Source organism: Gossypium raimondii, chromosome 3 (genome assembly GCF_025698545.1).
Source record: "Gossypium raimondii isolate GPD5lz chromosome 3, ASM2569854v1, whole genome shotgun sequence".
In the NCBI taxonomy this organism is placed as follows: domain Eukaryota; kingdom Viridiplantae; phylum Streptophyta; class Magnoliopsida; order Malvales; family Malvaceae; genus Gossypium; species Gossypium raimondii.
In genome coordinates, this window is record NC_068567.1 from 35,719,280 (window position 1) to 35,736,605 (window position 17,326).

Here is a 17,326-nt window from a genome sequence, read left to right on the forward strand (position 1 = left end):
CTTCACTATGGTATACAGAGGCATGGACATACGACAACACTATCTTTTCCCTACCCCAATCACTTGCTTTCGAATTTCATGAATCTCTATCACTCTACCTCGAGTCACTATTCCCTCTACATTATCACCTATCCAAACAAAACCCATTTGTCATAAGCTTCATCTCTTCATTGCCCCATTTTCACCATCCTCCACTCTCTACTGCTCTTCACCTTTCTCCAAGTCTCATGCCTATTTTCAATCCAACTCACCTAGCTATTACTCTCAATATGCCATCCACCAACCCGGCCTCTCCTCTCTTGTCCATAAATGCTACTGCACAGGCTCCCATATAGCTCATCACCACTATTTAGCAATCATAGTTTTCTCGGTGACATTCTTGTCACAACCCAAGAATGGAGTATGACGTGGCAGTATTATCGTAATACAATACTTAATAATTTAAGTATTATCTCAAGATAATACCATGTTGTCCATAAAACACAAAGACTTCTTTACTATGTTAACGCATCATATTTACATTGAATGTCATCATTACAACTCAAGTATAAGTGTCAAGAAAGAGTGAGAATTTGATACCATTTATACAAATGAGAATTTTATTAACATAAGAAAAGAAATATGGTTAAAAATACTATTACTATTCATGGCGGGTACCCAAAAGTCTATTCAAATAATGAGAGAGTTTGGACAAAATACGATGCCTGAAAAATAGATTTGGGTAAAACTTAAGACTAATTTTTTATAGGGTCGGGCCTTGAGCAAATTTTTTTAGCTCGAGCCCGACCAGGCCCGAATATATTATGTTATAAAAATATTATATTAATTATATATGTTAAATAATAATTATATATATTTATATTGAACACTAACCCAATAATAATTAAACCCATTACTTAAAACCTAAAAAATTTATTCAACTAAATAACCCAACCCAAAATATAAAATTTTAAAATTATATTTAATAAAATAAAAATCTTTATTATATTTATTTATGTTTTTCATATAATAAAATATTTATTATATTTATGGTAATTTTTTAATATAAATAATTTTAATGTATTTTTAATGTGTTAAAAAACTTTTATTTTAGCGTCTTTTTAGTGCAATTAGTGTATTATATTTTTTTAAAAAAAATAATTTTAAATAAGAACTAATCTAAAAAAAATCAAATATGGACTGTCATGTCGGGCCCAGGTTTATTTTTCTTAAATTGGGTCGGATTTGGACAAAAAAGTAAATTCATATTTTAAGTTGAGCCGAACTTAAACTTAAAAAATTGATCTAGATACCTTGTATAGACCTGACCCAGTTTATAGAAACCTCTACTTCTCCCCTATACATCTGAAAAGGAAAAATTAGGATAAGAGAATGAGTTATTATTGCCCAATATAACCATGAACACTTCAATAAAAATATTGTTCTAATATTATATATATAACATCACTCGAAAAAATTCATTAAAAATTAAAATATATTGTCAAATAAATCACGAATATGACATCAATAGAAACACCTACGAATTCATTGAGATGATGGAAGACTCAATTTTCATTTACGCACCACCAACAATTTGTATTTCAATTTTAAGACATTTATCAAGGATTTTAACACTCATGTCTACGATCATAAGTTCATCCCATTAGTAGGGCCATCGGTTGTCTATCGGTGATGCTTTTCTTCACTGTCATTTATCAAAGGATGTTCACATGGCATAACCAGAGGATTTATTGAAGGTACTCACCCATGTATGGGAGCTTCTTATAGCTCTGTTTAAAGAAGTTTTAGTTTAACAATGTAAATGAGATAATTGTGCTCATAAATTATTCGAGTTTGACTTGAAAGAATTCGAATTTAATTTAATAATTATCAAGCCAAATTCAAACTTAAACAACTAGAGCTATCGATCGAGACAAAATCAAGCACTATAATACTTTATTTGTATAGCTCGTGAGCCTAATTAATTTTTTTTCATTTTTATATTATAAAATTATAATTTTACCTTTATTACATAAAAAGAGCTTACTTACAAATGAGCCTTTTTTTTACCATCAAAGGTTACATTACTGTTGAAATATTTGATGGCAAGGAAAAATTGTGTAGCTGAAACAGTGACCACAACTTCAAGCACTGTTTCATTTTCCTACTTGCCTATTTTTAGAGTTGCCAAATTTTAGAACAAAAGCATTGGCCTATCTGTTTTGAAGATATTTGGACGAGTTAGAGCCTAAAACATGAAGACCAATTGAGTTAAAATTTAAGGCTTGAAGATTGGTTATTTGCAGATCAAGTTTGGTTACTTGTGGAACAAGTAAAGTCACTATCTATAGTTGAAGACATTGAATTACACCAAGACTCCTATGGAATTATTACCTTATGCCAAATTTTAGCTTTACTTTATATAAAAGTAGTAGTATATAAACTTAAGTTTTGTCTAGGTTAAAAAGTAACCAAGAGATAGAGAGATCATAAATTTCTTCAAGTTAGGAACTTTTTATGTGTGCATTATTTTTGTAAGCAATCAAGAGAGTTTCTTGGATTGCAAAACTAAGCTTTTGAGGGAGAAGCTTAGTGGAGAGTGATCTAGTATTTGTACATGGTAAGGTCACTAAATTGGTGAGAGTTAGCGCAATGTTAGGACTTAAATAATTGGTTGTACTATTAGAAAGTGAATCATTGCTTTGGTAAGGCCCTGTAGACGTAGACTGGGGTAAAACTATGTAAACAATCTCGATGTTCACCTTTACGTTTATGCACTTTTGATTTCTTAGTTGAAACTATAGCCACAGTTTCAAGCACTATTTCGGTCACAGTCTCTGTTTGCTAAGAAAATACCCCGTCGTTTCGACAATTTGGTATTAGAGTCTTTCACTTAACATAAATAGTGAATATCCTAGTTGATATACTTGCTTGCAATGGAAGGATCTTCAATTCCATGCCCATTTATGCTCGGTGGAGCAAATTATACATATTGGAAAGCTAATATGAAAACATTCATCAAGTCAACGGATGAACAAGCCTAGAGAGTTGTTTTAACTGGATGGACTTATCCCTTCACGTCAATAGAAAGAGTAAAAACTCCCAAGGCCAGGGCAACCTGAACTACTAAAAAAAAACTAATACCAATTTCAAAGCTTTTTATGCTATTTTTTGTGGTATAGATACACAACAGTTCAGAAAGTTTTCTAAATGTAATAAAGCCAAAGAGGCTTGGGAGATACTAGAAACTACTCATAAAAGGTCCAATACAGTCAAACAATCTAAGCTTCAGATGCTGACAACCAAATTTGAGACTCTAAGGGTGTAGGAATCATAGACCATTGGAGAATTCTATGCAAAACTTTGTGACCTGGCCAATCAGGCTTTACTTTAGAAAGTGAGTACTCAAACTCTAAACTTGTGAGAAAGGTTATTAAGTCACTACCTGAGAGGTTCAACATCAAAGTAACAACCATTAATGAAGCCAAGTATATCAATGCCATGAGGATTGAAGAGTTGATTAGGTCTTCCAAACCTTTGAGCTCAACATGGAAGAGGCTAAGAAGGGCAAAATGAAATCTGAGAAGAAAATTACTTTTCAATGGTTGAAAATTGTGCCCACTGAACAAAGTACTATTATCAAAGAAATGCAAAAATAGTTGGTTTTTCTTACTCAAGGGTTCAACAAGATGGCTAAGAAACAATTTGGGAGGAATAAAAGCTCCGAGTCATCCAAGGCTATCTAAAAGAGAAATTTAAAAAATAAAGTTTATTCAAATATTCTATATGAGAGTGTCGAATCATTGATACAAGCCATGATCAGGGCTTAGTGATGAATTCTCGACAGAGTAACCAACTGATGAATCTCGCTTTAGTGATCTACTATGACAAGAACCTTATGTATTGGAATATGGAGTGGTGTAAGTACTTGCCAAACTTACAACTTCTTAGGTCATGTATTGAAGTTATTTAGGATTCTATTGCTTGAATTAAAATGTTGTATTATTCTAAGCAAGTATGTATGTCTAGACTGATTTGAAGATGCAATGTAACTGGTGTTCTAATAATTTTCGGGTCCTGAAAAGAATCCGTCAAAAGTAATTATCCATCGAATATCGTTCTAAAAAGTGTTTCTAACCAAAACTACAAAGAAATTGTGTAATAGAATTTGAAGTATGGTGATGAGTCTGAGATTTGCCAGTCGGGTGAAATGTGTATAAGATGGATAAGTGTAGAGATTGGAGTATGGTTATCTACTAATCAAGAATTTGAAAATTATTTGCTAAGGTCTAAGAAGGAATTCAAATCCGTGATTTAAAGAATTTTAGAACACCGTTTAAAGGTAATAATGAGTGAGGTTCACTAAGTTTCTTTGAACTTATATGCGTCTTTTGGTATGTTGGTCTGTCAATTGAACTAGAACACCGAGAGGGACTAGGCCAGGGTTGCGCTATGGCGATAGCATAGGGCAATATTATACATATAGAGAGACATTTATAGAAACATATTTTTCAAAAGACAAATAGTAATATATGCTATGAATATGTCTATTCTATCAGACAATTTGATGTAAGGTCGTATTTCACCTTTGACAGTTTATGAAAAACGATAAATGTATTATTTCAAACCTATTGTCTTAAAAATGATTTTTATATAAATAAGAGGTACATTCAATATGATTTTCCGCAAATTGAAAATTTTAGTTAAGTATGTAAATGTTGTGACATCTTATATTCGGATCGGGTAAATTGGATCAGGTATGGGGTGTTACAAGTTAGTATTGGAGTTCTATGCCAACCTACTTCAAAGCATTGATGACCTACCAGCAAGTTGCATCACAAGGTATATGTGCAAGGCAAATGGTACAAGTTGGGGCCTACACAAATTAGACACTTGTTCCACCATCCTTGCTCCAATGATGTGGAATTTAGGGAATCTAAAGACACTATTGTTGCCGAAATTACCAATGGAGTTCACCTCACATGGTATGTTGGTTTAGAACTTCATTTATCAACCTTGGAACCAACTTATGCTACACTTTATGCAATAGCCACGAGGAATTGACTTCCCAACAATCAAAGGCATAATGTGACCAAGACAATGTCTTCCTTGTTAAGAAACGTAGGAGTTGGGATCCAAATCGATATTAAAGACTTGATTTTCATAGAGATTTTTCAACATGTTGAAAAGGTGTACGGTTTGCTTAGTCTTCCCTATCCATATCTCACATTTCAAATCTTATTTTTGTAAAATGACAAAATTGTCAAGTTTATTAAGAAGTATGAGAAGATGCCTCTAGAACTGATGTTCTTCTCTAGTGATTAGAAGGGAGGCATGCTCCCCTAGACCCTAGCAATATGCAAAAGGAAGATGCCTCTACTGAAAACACAATAGTGCTTGAAGCTGTTGGCATAGATTCTGGCACAATTCTTGGTTCCTCAAGCACATCAGTTGTTGTTGATCAAAGGTTTCTCAAGTTGCTTTCTAACTAAATTATTGCCAATGAAAGGAAGATCAAGGACCTCAAAGCACACAACAATAAGTTATTGGCCAAAAAGTTGGATATCTTGGCTAGACAACTTCAGTGGTCCCTTTGTTGATAAATGTGTCCATATTGTAGTAAACATGTAATTGTTTTCTATGTATTTAAACGATGGATAAATAAATTTCACATTTCACTGTTATGTCTTTTTTAATTCTGTCTTTCATATTTTACATGCATATAGAAATTGTGGCAATCAAATATTAGTTCATTGATTGTCTAAGTTTAAACTGATGGTAAGTGGCATTGTAAGAACGTTTACATTGTGAGAAAGATAACTTACTTCAGTAGATAATCTAAACGAATTCGTAATCCTGTAAAAGAATCAAAATGAGCATTTGATTCAAATATCGAGAATGATTATTATGTCGTCTATAATTCCAATTAAAGAGATGACTAGTCTTGGCTATCAGAGCAGTTGTCTCCACGGGTAGAGACATATATGTATTTATTGACAAAATAATACATTGGACTGGACCTAAGATGAATTAAGTCTAAATTCGTTTGTGAATTAATTCGCTTGTGACGTTCATGGTGTGATTTACCTAAATCCTAAGTTAGTCACTGATTATGCATATGTAACTCATGTGTTTTGACATAAGTGGAGGCTTATACTCTAAATATGATCGAGCCGATAGCTGGTATGTTGGGTACATGACTTGTGTATGCCATGACTTTACTAGCAACAGTGGAATTCATAACTCAATTAAAGAGTTAACGATATCTTCTCATTGGCATTGTGTGGATTGATAAATATGGAACGTGGACACGGGTTGCTTATTCTCGAATGAGCAGTTTATTACAATAATTTGTTGAAAGTGATCATATTAATCATTAAGAAGACACAATGGTGACAATGAGATAAAATAGGATTATATTGAGTGAACGGATTTAGCTCAAAAGAATCAAGGATATCATATGAGGGTAACACACACATAACGAGGTCATTGGACAAAATAGTTGAATGAATTACTTTCGTAAAAGGTATACACAATAAGGAGTTTTCAATCATGGTACTTTTTGTAGACTGACTCCATAATTAAGTAATTGTGAATTATCGAAACAATACTTCTAGGCATAATTGCAATTACTAGAGCCTAAATATATATGTCCAATTGGTCCCTCCCTAGCTCAAAAAAAGCTTGATTGAATTGTATTTGAATCAGAAGAAAATTCTATGACTTTGGAAATAATTTAATTGAGTCGATTTATTCGATTTGAAATTAAATTGGGGGGCTCATAAGAATTGTTCAACTAGAGAATTTGATTAAATTTTTTTTTGAAAAATTAATTTGGAAACTCTAAGTGATTTATGAGAAAATTAATTTTGATAAAGTAAAATTAAATTAATCAAATTAATTAAAATTAATATGATATTTTTTAAAATTAATTTTAAAATCAGACAATGGGCCCAATGGGTAATTGAACTTGGAAATTAAGCCTGAGATCGTTAATTGGGCTCAAAACAGAGAGTAAGACCCAAAAACTAGTCGAACCGGGTCTAGTATGTGAAATTGGATTGACGGTCCAACCGGTGACTGGACCAGACCAATCGAGCCGTCACTAGCCCGTATCGAACTGGCAAAAATTGAACTAGCACAAGGTGTCGACAGCTGCAACGACAACATTCTGGTGGTTGGCAAATGGTTGACGGCGGTGGGTCTTTGGTGGTTGAGTAGTGAAAGAATTACACTCCTATTGGAACTGTAACAGATAATTTGATTTTAGATTAACTATTCCAAAACTAATACTATTTTAATATATTTAATATTAAATTTAATGTAATACTTATCTTAATAGTATTTTATTAATTTAATATTAAAGTGATTATCTTAATATTAAATTAAATTTAATGTTTATATTATAGATTAATGTTTTATTAATTTAATAAAATTTAATATTAAATTTAATCTATTAAATTTAATCTAATAATTATCTTGATAAATATTATATTAGTTTAATATTAAAGTGATTAAGTTTAATCATAGTTGAACTCTCTAAACTCTCCCTATATAAAGAGAGCATTGGGTCATTATTTACACACTTGAATTCAAAAGGAAGTTGTAGAGAGAAAATCCTCTAAATAAATTTTTTATAAAATTTCTAGAGATATTTTTCTTATTTTCAACTTGGCCCAAAAGTTTAAAGAAATTACAAAATTACCCTACTGGTAATTTTTGTGAAAAAATTTTCTAATTTGAAGTGAGCCCACATTCGGCAGACGTGAGCTTGAGGATAGCGAAAAAGACAGCTCGGTCGAACAATCATCCTAGACAAATTGAAAATGTATAATTTTGATTAAGTGTTTATTATTTTAGATATCAAAACCAAGTTCTTCTTTTGGAAAAAATATTAAAACTCTGATTTTTCCTTAAATTTATTTTTCACTGCGTTTTCCAAACATGAATTTCCAGCACCCTTTGCAATCATTGAACAAAAGGGGGGAGTAGTGAGAGAGTACATCTTTTTTGGTAACACTAACCACAAACTTAGGATTCCAATTCTCATTAATCAAGTGAAGTGATTCACTGAACCTAGTAATCTTGTACTTCTGCGCTTAAATGCTTTGAATCATATTAGCAAGCCTTTACTTTTTGTCTTTACTGTGTTAATACCTACTTTAATGGTTCAAGATAAGGTAGTTATGATTTTTTTTGTTAAAGGCGAGATCCTTAAGGGGAAAATATGTAATTGTGATGATTTTATTTTTCCCTAAATATGTTTTGTTCAAAAATTGTCAGAGGGGAGATTGTTGACATATTTAAAGGTAAGTAAAAATTTTGTGGTTGTTTCCGTGGTTGAAATTGTGGCCACAACTTCAGACACTATTTCATTATCGTACTTGTCTATTTTCAGAGTTGACAAATTTTAGAACAAAAGCATTGGACTATTCGTTTTGAAGATATTTGGACGAGTTAGAGTCCAAAACATGAGGACCAATTGAGTTAAAATCGAAGACTTGAAAATTAATTACTTGAGAGGTTATTCACAAAACAAGTAAAGTCACTTTCTATAGTTGAAGACATTGAATTACATTGAGATTCTTGTGGAATTATTATCCTATGTCGATTTCTACTTTTACTTTTATAGAAAAGTGATTAGACTATGACTCTTATGTAAGTAAAACTTAAGTAGTATATAAACTTAAGTTTTGTCTAGGTTAAAGAGTAACTGAGAGATAGAGAGAGCATAAATTTGTTCAAGTTAGGAACATTTTATGTGTGCATTGTTTTTGTAAGCAATCAAGAGCGTCTCTTGGATTGCAAAACTAAGCTTTCGAGGGGGAAGCTTAATGGGAGACTGATCAAGTCTTTGTACAATAGTAAGGTGGCTAAATTGGTGAGAGTTAGCCTAATGTTAGGACTTAAATCATTGGGTGTACTATGAGAAAGATAGTTGATAATTGCTCTAGGCAAGGCCTTGCAGGCAATTGAAGTCGAATTGCGTAAACAATCTCGATGTTCATCTTTACATTTATTTACTTTTAATTTCATAGTTGAAACTATGGTCAGAATTCCAAGCATTATTTCAGCCACGGTTTTTGTTTGCTAAGCAAATACCCCCTCGTTTCTATAATTACAATTTAGGAGGAAGGGATGTTAATACTTGGACTCAAACCCTAAACCTCGAGGTGCCAACAAACAAGCTCGAGCTTGAGTATGAATGAGCTTAATTGAGCTTGAGCTTAGAAATTAATGTTTGATCAAACTTAGATCGAATATGGAGTCTTTTAAATTTCAAGTCAAGCTCGAACTTGAACTTACTACTATTTAGATTCAACTTGATTCGATTACACCATTAAGTTCCACAAGCTGAGTATGATGAACTTCTAGTGATTATTTGTTTAGGTTTGGGATTTAAAGTTTCTCACTCAAATCATTGCTTATTTATTCAATCAACTTCTTGGACGGTCATATATTTAGTGGTGTATGTTGATGTTCTGATATTTACAAGAAATAGTAGAATTACAATTGATCTCTTAATCAAGAAACTTGGGCTGCTTGCCTACATTCTTGGTGTTGAGCTCTTCACACTTCTAAGGTGCTTTACTTAATCACAAACAAAATAGATTTAAAATAGCTTTCAAGTGATCCGAAGGAATATTATGCTTTACAAAATTTGAATCTGGCTACACTGGTTATAGCCCTTGCCACTAGTGAGTTATTTCAAAGCTTTCAGTGTCGATGTCCAATCATAGAAGGCTAAATTATTTCATCTTTCATAATACCAGTCAACAAAAAAAGTGACACATAACACGTTTTTGCTAGAAATCATATTTAAAATAAAATGAAATTGATAGTTTTATTATCGCTTTTGACAAAAAAGAACTTTAAGTAGTAATTGAAAAAGTAATATAATTTGGGGCGAATTTTATAAGTAGGCCATCATCAAACATTAGACTGTTCTTATGATATTAATTAGCTATCTTATTTGTAGAATACATGAAGGTTTCTACCTTGGTAACTGCATGTGTTTTAAGATGCAGAGGAGGCAGAGAACAGAGATGATTGAATTTCTACTATTCTCCTTTTGGTTTATGGTGTTCGAAGAACTTGTTGCTCAACTTTGTTGGCTGGAACATCTTCTTCAAGAACATGCCATCGGTTATTTATTGTGATAATTTAAGTTCTATATATCTTCGTGCTAATCCAGTTTTTCAGTCAATAATGAAATATACTTGTTTCATTAGTTTTCCCTTTTCTCGTTAATTACATGTGAAGATACCACGATATTTCATCAACTTTTAACCTTCACAAAACTTCATTCGAAACAAGAGTGGCGGCTAACAGTATCAGATACATTTAGCTTTCGCTAGGCTATTCTTGTTTATCTTTTTCTCGGTTCTGTAAGCTTTTTTTTTTTTTTTAGCTTCTTCACATTAGCCTTGGTTGTTTATAAAAGAAAAATAAAACGATTATTCCAAAAGCACAAACAAATAAAGCTGTGGAGAGGAGCACATGAAAAGGTATGATTGAAGTTGATCTTAGTGTCAAGACACTTATTTACCAAAAAGAGAACATAATTGATACATTTTCTATATAAACAATGCTACATACCAGTGAACCCCTGAAACAATCTCTCCATTATTATTCCTTTTCCTTTTACATTTTGTGATTTCGGTGAGATTACATACAGTAATCAACACCGGTATGAGATTCCAAGCTTGTAAGATTGGATTCACGTGTTTGGTGAGTGATAAATAACAGCTGCTAAGAATATTGAAGCCGTCTATGACTTAGAGGAGCCAGCAGCCATTGATAAGCTCCTCACTGCAACCTTCACTGCACCTACAGTGCTAAGTTGCCTCATCTCTGGGCTCAGCCCATGTCTCTCCTTGTTCTTACACTCTTCCTCTATCTGAACCCCCACAAAGTAAGCTACCTGAACATATATAATCAGTATAAGCGGGCAAAACAGAAACAACACTATTACTATATAGCATTGATCCTCTCCAAGTTGGCTTTTAGATAATAGAGAAAAACTGAAACATTTACACTCCACAATTTGTGAGCTATTAACACCTTGATTATTGACAATAACTGAGTTTTAGCCCAGATCCCGATTTCCCAACCTCTATCAACTTTCAGCATTGCCTGGGCTTACCATCAATATATTCAATAAGAAAGTTTAAGGTGATATTAAAAACCCAAATCTTGAAACAATGGTTTATAAAGCCTTTCAGCCACTCTAATGAGAATAACAGAGCAAAAGTCAGACCATTCCAACATAAAGAGAGACAGAATGAGGTGGCAAAAATATCAAGTAATAAACATACAAACTCAAGTTCACTGCTTATATGCTACTAAGTATCACACTGGCTTAAGCTATGACAGGCAAGCCTACTGGGCTGACATGACATGACAAACTGTGTTTCTTGTCTTCTTCTTTTCTTTTTAAAAAAAAAACCTTGCAGAAAACAAATGATTTCATCCTTTGCTTATATTGAGGCATAACATGAAAGTAAAAATCGTGTTAAATAAAACTGATACACCCATTATCATCAATACTTGACTTCAGTGATTGAAGCCGAAGCTACACTAGTGGCCAACAAGATGTGAATAATATTCATATTGTCAACAGAATACCATAAATTAGTATCAGAGTACTTATCTGGACTTATGAAAGGCAATGCATATGCAATAACACTTTACCTTGCCAGAGGCATTACGAACAGGTGATAAGTGAAGGCAATTCCAAAATGAGCTTTTGTCCTTCCTGGTACAGTAATAAGAATGCTTAGACCTTATGGAGACAATGCCATACTTCTGTAAATATTGGAAGTGTTCAAGTATCAACCTGTAACTTAAAATACGTACTGTGCATGCTTGCTCTGTTTGAATACTTTCCTTTATCTGGAATAAAAAGTAGGTAATAAGTAACAATGCACCCAACATAAAGTCCGTATATCAGTATATGAAGTTTAGAAGTTTACATTGGATAAAGCAAATACCTGATGTAAAGTTGAAGAATCTGTATCAGCGCCATTCAAAACTGCAAAATTAAGCCCCAATATTTCATGCCTATCATAGCCTATTGAGGCAAAGAAGTAGGTAAGCAGCTACATAAACTGCATCCTTAATTGAATTTACAAACAATCTACTCTAGTTCTTTCCCTTTTCAATGGTTAAGCAATTAAGAGGTGGACTATGATGCCTAGATTAGGAAAGCACCTGTCAATTTTAAGAAGGCATCGCTTGCATAAACTATAGGCATCCCGGGTAAATGTGGATCAATTCTGCACGGGCACAAAATATGTTGCAGGTAACCCAAAGAAAGAAACATCAGAAATCCCTGATAAAGCTGATTATTATGATAAAATAAAATAAGAAAATTAAAAAATTTGCAAACAACTCACAGTACAAAGCTTTGTCTGATTCTACCAAGTGATATATTTAATGATGAACTGATGTAGCATACCCCAGGTACACTGCATCTCGTCCCACAGACCAATCTGCCAGTTGACTCACTATAGTTGGTTAGCACAGACAAGATGCTGTTAAATGCATTCGCTGCCATTCGCTTCTCAAAATCACTTGCCTCGCATGTCTCTTCAATATCTAATACTGTAATATACACTTTATAGATGAGAACTCAAACAAGTAAATCCAATTGCAAATGGAACATGAAGATAGCTGTCATCGAAACAAAGAGTGAAACATCAATTAAGCAGGCAGATATTGGATGGCAAATTGAGGGTGGAAATGGAAAAAGTTCATAGCTGAGTGCAAAAAGTGCTATTTATGAACATATTTGCAATTAAACGTACAGTTGCCAACAAGTATACTAGTAGTAGAAGCATACTGAATAAAAATATTTTTCATACCACTGTCCAGTTACTTAGTTTAGACCAAATACTAAAGCTATGTTACATTTAATTAGGCTCTGGAGCTCACAAACGAGCAATAATTTGATTGCATCAAATGTATGAGCAAACTGCAGTTGATCGAACAATAATGGCTACATTATAAAACATATGTAGCTGAGAAAACGAACCATTAGTAGAGGAATCCAAGGACAAAACACGACCCAATTCCAGCACAGGATTGGTATCCACTTCCTTCCTACAAGAGCCGAACATAATCTCATTAAAGCCCGAGCCATCCTCATTCAAGCTCACCCCTCCGTTCCTCCTCGGTTTCCTGGTAATCGGGACCTGAACAGCCACGAAATGAATCACCCTACCATCTTCTTTGCCAAAAACCGGACTCATATGAAACAACATCCAAAACGGCGTCCCGTCTTTACGGTAATTCACCAAATTCACTTGAACATCCCTCTCTTGTCGAATCGCTTCGCTTATTTCCATCACCGTTCTCCGATTGGTTTTGGGGCCCTGAAATATCTTGCCGTTTTGGCCGATCACCTCTTCTAGGGAATAACCCGACATTTTTAGGAAGCCCCGGCTGGCAAAAACGATAGGGTGGCCTGAAATTGAAGGATCGGTGATGGTGAAATTGTCGGGTAGTTCGTCGAGAGCTTCGCGAACCCATTGGGAGTAACGGGTTTTGAAAGATTGTTGGATTAAACCCAATATAGAATCCATCTTCGTCGTTGTTGGCGTTGTTTTTTAAGACCTGCGATTCTGGGTTTCGCGGTTGGAACCAATCCCATGTGGGTAGTAATATATTTGAAAGGAGTTTGAAGAATTCGCAGACTGAAAATATCAAAGAAAAAAGCAAAAGACAGGAACCCAGAACAGAAAAAGCTTTAAAAATTCTAAAAATTACTAGGAGAAGGTGGAAGAGTATTGAATGTAAAGTTGATTAATAGTAATTTTTTGTCTTTTAGAAGCAACCTGTGTGTGTGTGTGGGAGTGAGTAAGGTGAAAAGGAAGAAAGGAGTGGGTGTGAGAAGTGGGAAATTGGGAAAATATCTTAGGAAATCAAAATTAGGAGCGAATGAACAACGATGCTTGAGCAATTCCAATCAATCGTTTTTTCTTTCTTGGGTTTTGGCCTTTTGGCTTCAATGAATGAATATTTGTGATGATTGGGAGTTGCCCAGTTGGAGAATCATCTACCTCTACTATTACTATTGAAAACTATAAACCACAAACTAGGAGCCTGGAAACAAAGAGCAGAATGCAGTCAAACATACGTTTCCATAGTTAATTTGATTGGCTTCGAACAACTGGACAATTGATGTGATGGATTTTTCCTATAATCCAACAAAAATGGTAACATTAGTATTAAACATTTAGATGAGAGAGAATATGAATTAAGAGTGAAGAAAACAAAAGAGAAGGGCCTCTCACAAAGTATAAAGGTGGAAGGTTCCCAACCAATTTACGCTACAAATCCAACCAAAATCCCTCCTCCTCAATGTCTTACAAACTCCTCTTTTGTTTAAAATTAAAATAAATTGATTTTTGTATTAAAATTTTCATTCATTTTCACTGAAATCTATTCCATTACCCTGTTTCTCTACTCAAGCAGAATGTCCCCCCCCCCCTTCTTTTATTCAATTATTATTGACCCCAAGGCAACAAAATATAAAAACTTCCAAAGTTGAATTATATAATTTGTCTATAGCCATTTTATTTCTCCAGGCTGAGACAGGGAAAGAAAGAAAAGCCGAGGTGGCACAATTCTCTCTCATACTTATCCTTTTAGCCGCGTCATCTCATTGTCATTGTTTTCTTAACTTATTTCAAGTTACAAGAAACCGGGTCAAATCACGTTCATTTTCCTGATGTGTTATTTTTAGAAAATTAACCGAGGTTGGATCGCTTATTTACAAGATTAATTTTAGTGGAAACACAAAACGCCTTTCTTTAATTACTATTATTCAATTACCCTTATCTTTTTTCTTCATTATTTTAAAACATATTCATGAAGTAAGTGAAAATAATAAATAAATTATATAAATTAATAATTAGGTTTCAGTGAATTTAAATAATTATCTTCTCTATTAGATTTAAGAAATTTTATAACTTACTTAAATAAAAATTAAAATTTTCTAAATCATATCTTTTAAAAATTTCATTATAAATATTATAAAACAATTAAATATTTTTAATTTATACATATAACCATGTACAGGTAAACAAACTAGTCATATTATATTATATTATGACACATTCATGAAGTAAATAAAATAATAAATAAATTTATATAAAATAATAATTAATTGAAATGACAAAATTAACATCTTAAAGTTTGAAGTCTTATGTTGAAGTGTTGCCATAAGTGTTTTAGTTTGAATTTAAATTAATTTTAATAAATTTCTTGTAAAAGTATAGAAAGTTCAAAGCCGTATAATAATATTTATTAATTGTTTTAGAATTTGAGTTTTAGTATTTTTTTATTGAGTTGATATCAAGTTAATTTGTGACATTAACTCGATGTCTGATTAAATAATAGCATAGATTATATTTTAGGAATAAATCTCAAATTCATATATGAACTTTGATTTAATATGTACTTTAATACATAAGCTTTGATTTGGTGTAATTATACACATGAAACTTTGATTGTGGTTCAAATGTCTATATGAAACTTTAAATTTTATTTAGTCATACACATTTAAAGAAATAAATACATCAATTTATTTTTATAATGGATAAATATAATTATTTATGTATGCAATATATAACTATAAAATGATGTTATATCAATAACTCATTAATAATTTGTGAGAATTGGACCCAATCAAAATTTCATATATAAAATTGCACTTTAGACCAAAATTTATGTATAGTTTTGAGATATATTCCTATATTCTAATATAATGTATACATTAAATGTAACTTATTTTAAAGTTAATTTATGTATGTTTATTTTAATAATTTTCATGAATAATAATTAATTATATTTTATCTTTATCTTCTTTATTTTTAATTTTTTAATCACTTTTTTATGCAAATACATATTAAATATTTTAGACTTAATTTTATTCAATTATATATTATCATTGTGTTGATTGCATTAAATTATTACTTTAAATAAAATAATTAAGTCTTTTGGAAGTTTAAGTAAATAGGAAAATAAATAAAATTATATGTTAATAAGTAAAGTAAATTTTGCACAAATATTAGTTTGATTAATTGAAGTAACTTTCAACTTCCTAATTTTTATATTTATTTTTTTATTAATAGTTGTGGAATACATCAAATATAAATTCTTACACTTAAATATAATGTGAAATAGTAGTAAAAGAAGTAGGATCGGTCCTACAGGATTTGAGATATTTAAAATTGCGATTCATTTTAACCAGGACGTGTAGTAAGCAATTTTCATGCCTACGACCTATGTCAACCTGTACGAAAAATAAATGGGGATTAAATAATATAAAATAAATAAATATGCAGTAAATAATTAGAACATAATTAAAAACCGATGAGACAAGGCTCCAGCTTCAAGCAAGATTTTGGTTTTGGGTTTGAACTGATCCCGAACAATAGATCTTTTCCTCCAACCTATAACTCGATTATAGTGATGGAGGAACAAACTTAGACCACCAACCCTTATATATGTAAATTAATTATGGGAATAACCCAACAATTAACTCTTACCAAACGAACAATATTAAAATCAACTTTCACGATTTAGTTCTTTGAAAGCCTTGCGAACTAGGACGTGATTCAAATCAATGAACTTAATTGCGTGAGTCGTTTAAACTAAATTGTTAGTTCCCTTAACAGATCTAACCATCCACTCAATTGATTAGTCACATCAATCTCTTTTTTGATAGTCTAAATATGACAATTATGGATTGTATCAATTTTTCCACCTATATATTACACAACACAATAAACTCTTTTTAACTTGGTACTATGACGACTTTTAAAACATTGAGTCTATCTTCTAAATCAAAAAAATAAAAAAAAATTATTGGAGGAAAAGATTTTAAATATGATTCCAAGCCTCATACTTCTCTTCCGAATTGATTATCAGCTCCATGCCAGAATTTTAATCACTTGTGAAAAAGAATATATGTATAAAGGAAATAAAAAATAAATTAAAATAAAAAGAAAGAAACTGACAGAATGGTGATGGTGAATCACCACCACTTGCCTTGCGCGAGGAAATAAAGAAAGAAATTGAAAGAAAATTAATAAAGAATGATAAATGTGTCCCACTTTTCTCATCTCTTTAAAAAGCCAATTTCTTTTAAACAAATAAAAAGCCAAATTTAAAATCCATACTTATCAAATTTCTTAAGATAAAGTGTAAAAAAAAATAAAAGATTAACTAAAAAAAATATTATTCTTACAAATAAAATTTTTAAAAAATATCTTAAGGAGTCTTTGTACATCCATTAACTGCTTTTGTACCCAAAATTTTTTCGAAGACTCACATTTTC

At 32.0% G+C, this 17,326-nt stretch overlaps 1 protein-coding gene across 4 annotated transcripts; it reads right to left on the reverse strand.

The window, feature by feature from the left end:
- Positions 1 to 10,490: 10,490 nt before the first annotated feature.
- On the reverse strand, positions 10,491 to 14,416 carry LOC105794166 (protein TWIN LOV 1). 4 transcript variants are annotated; one of them, XM_012623193.2, is made up of 8 exons: positions 14,277 to 14,412; positions 13,016 to 14,179; positions 12,378 to 12,585; positions 12,193 to 12,257; positions 11,973 to 12,013; positions 11,819 to 11,874; positions 11,674 to 11,737; positions 10,491 to 10,903 (listed from the first exon to the last, which is right to left on the reverse strand). In XM_012623193.2, the coding sequence occupies exons 2-8, from the start codon at positions 13,563 to 13,565 to the stop codon at positions 10,751 to 10,753; spliced, it is 1,137 nt and encodes a 378-aa protein (XP_012478647.1). In that variant the 5' UTR covers positions 13,566 to 14,179; positions 14,277 to 14,412; the 3' UTR covers positions 10,491 to 10,750. The 4 variants fall into 4 exon arrangements, with proteins under 4 accessions (XP_012478647.1, XP_012478646.1, XP_012478649.1 ...); XM_012623192.2 differs by having other exon boundaries at positions 11,973 to 12,052; positions 14,277 to 14,411; XM_012623195.2 differs by having other exon boundaries at positions 10,754 to 10,903; positions 11,839 to 11,874; positions 14,277 to 14,416.
- Positions 14,417 to 17,326: the final 2,910 nt, after the last annotated feature.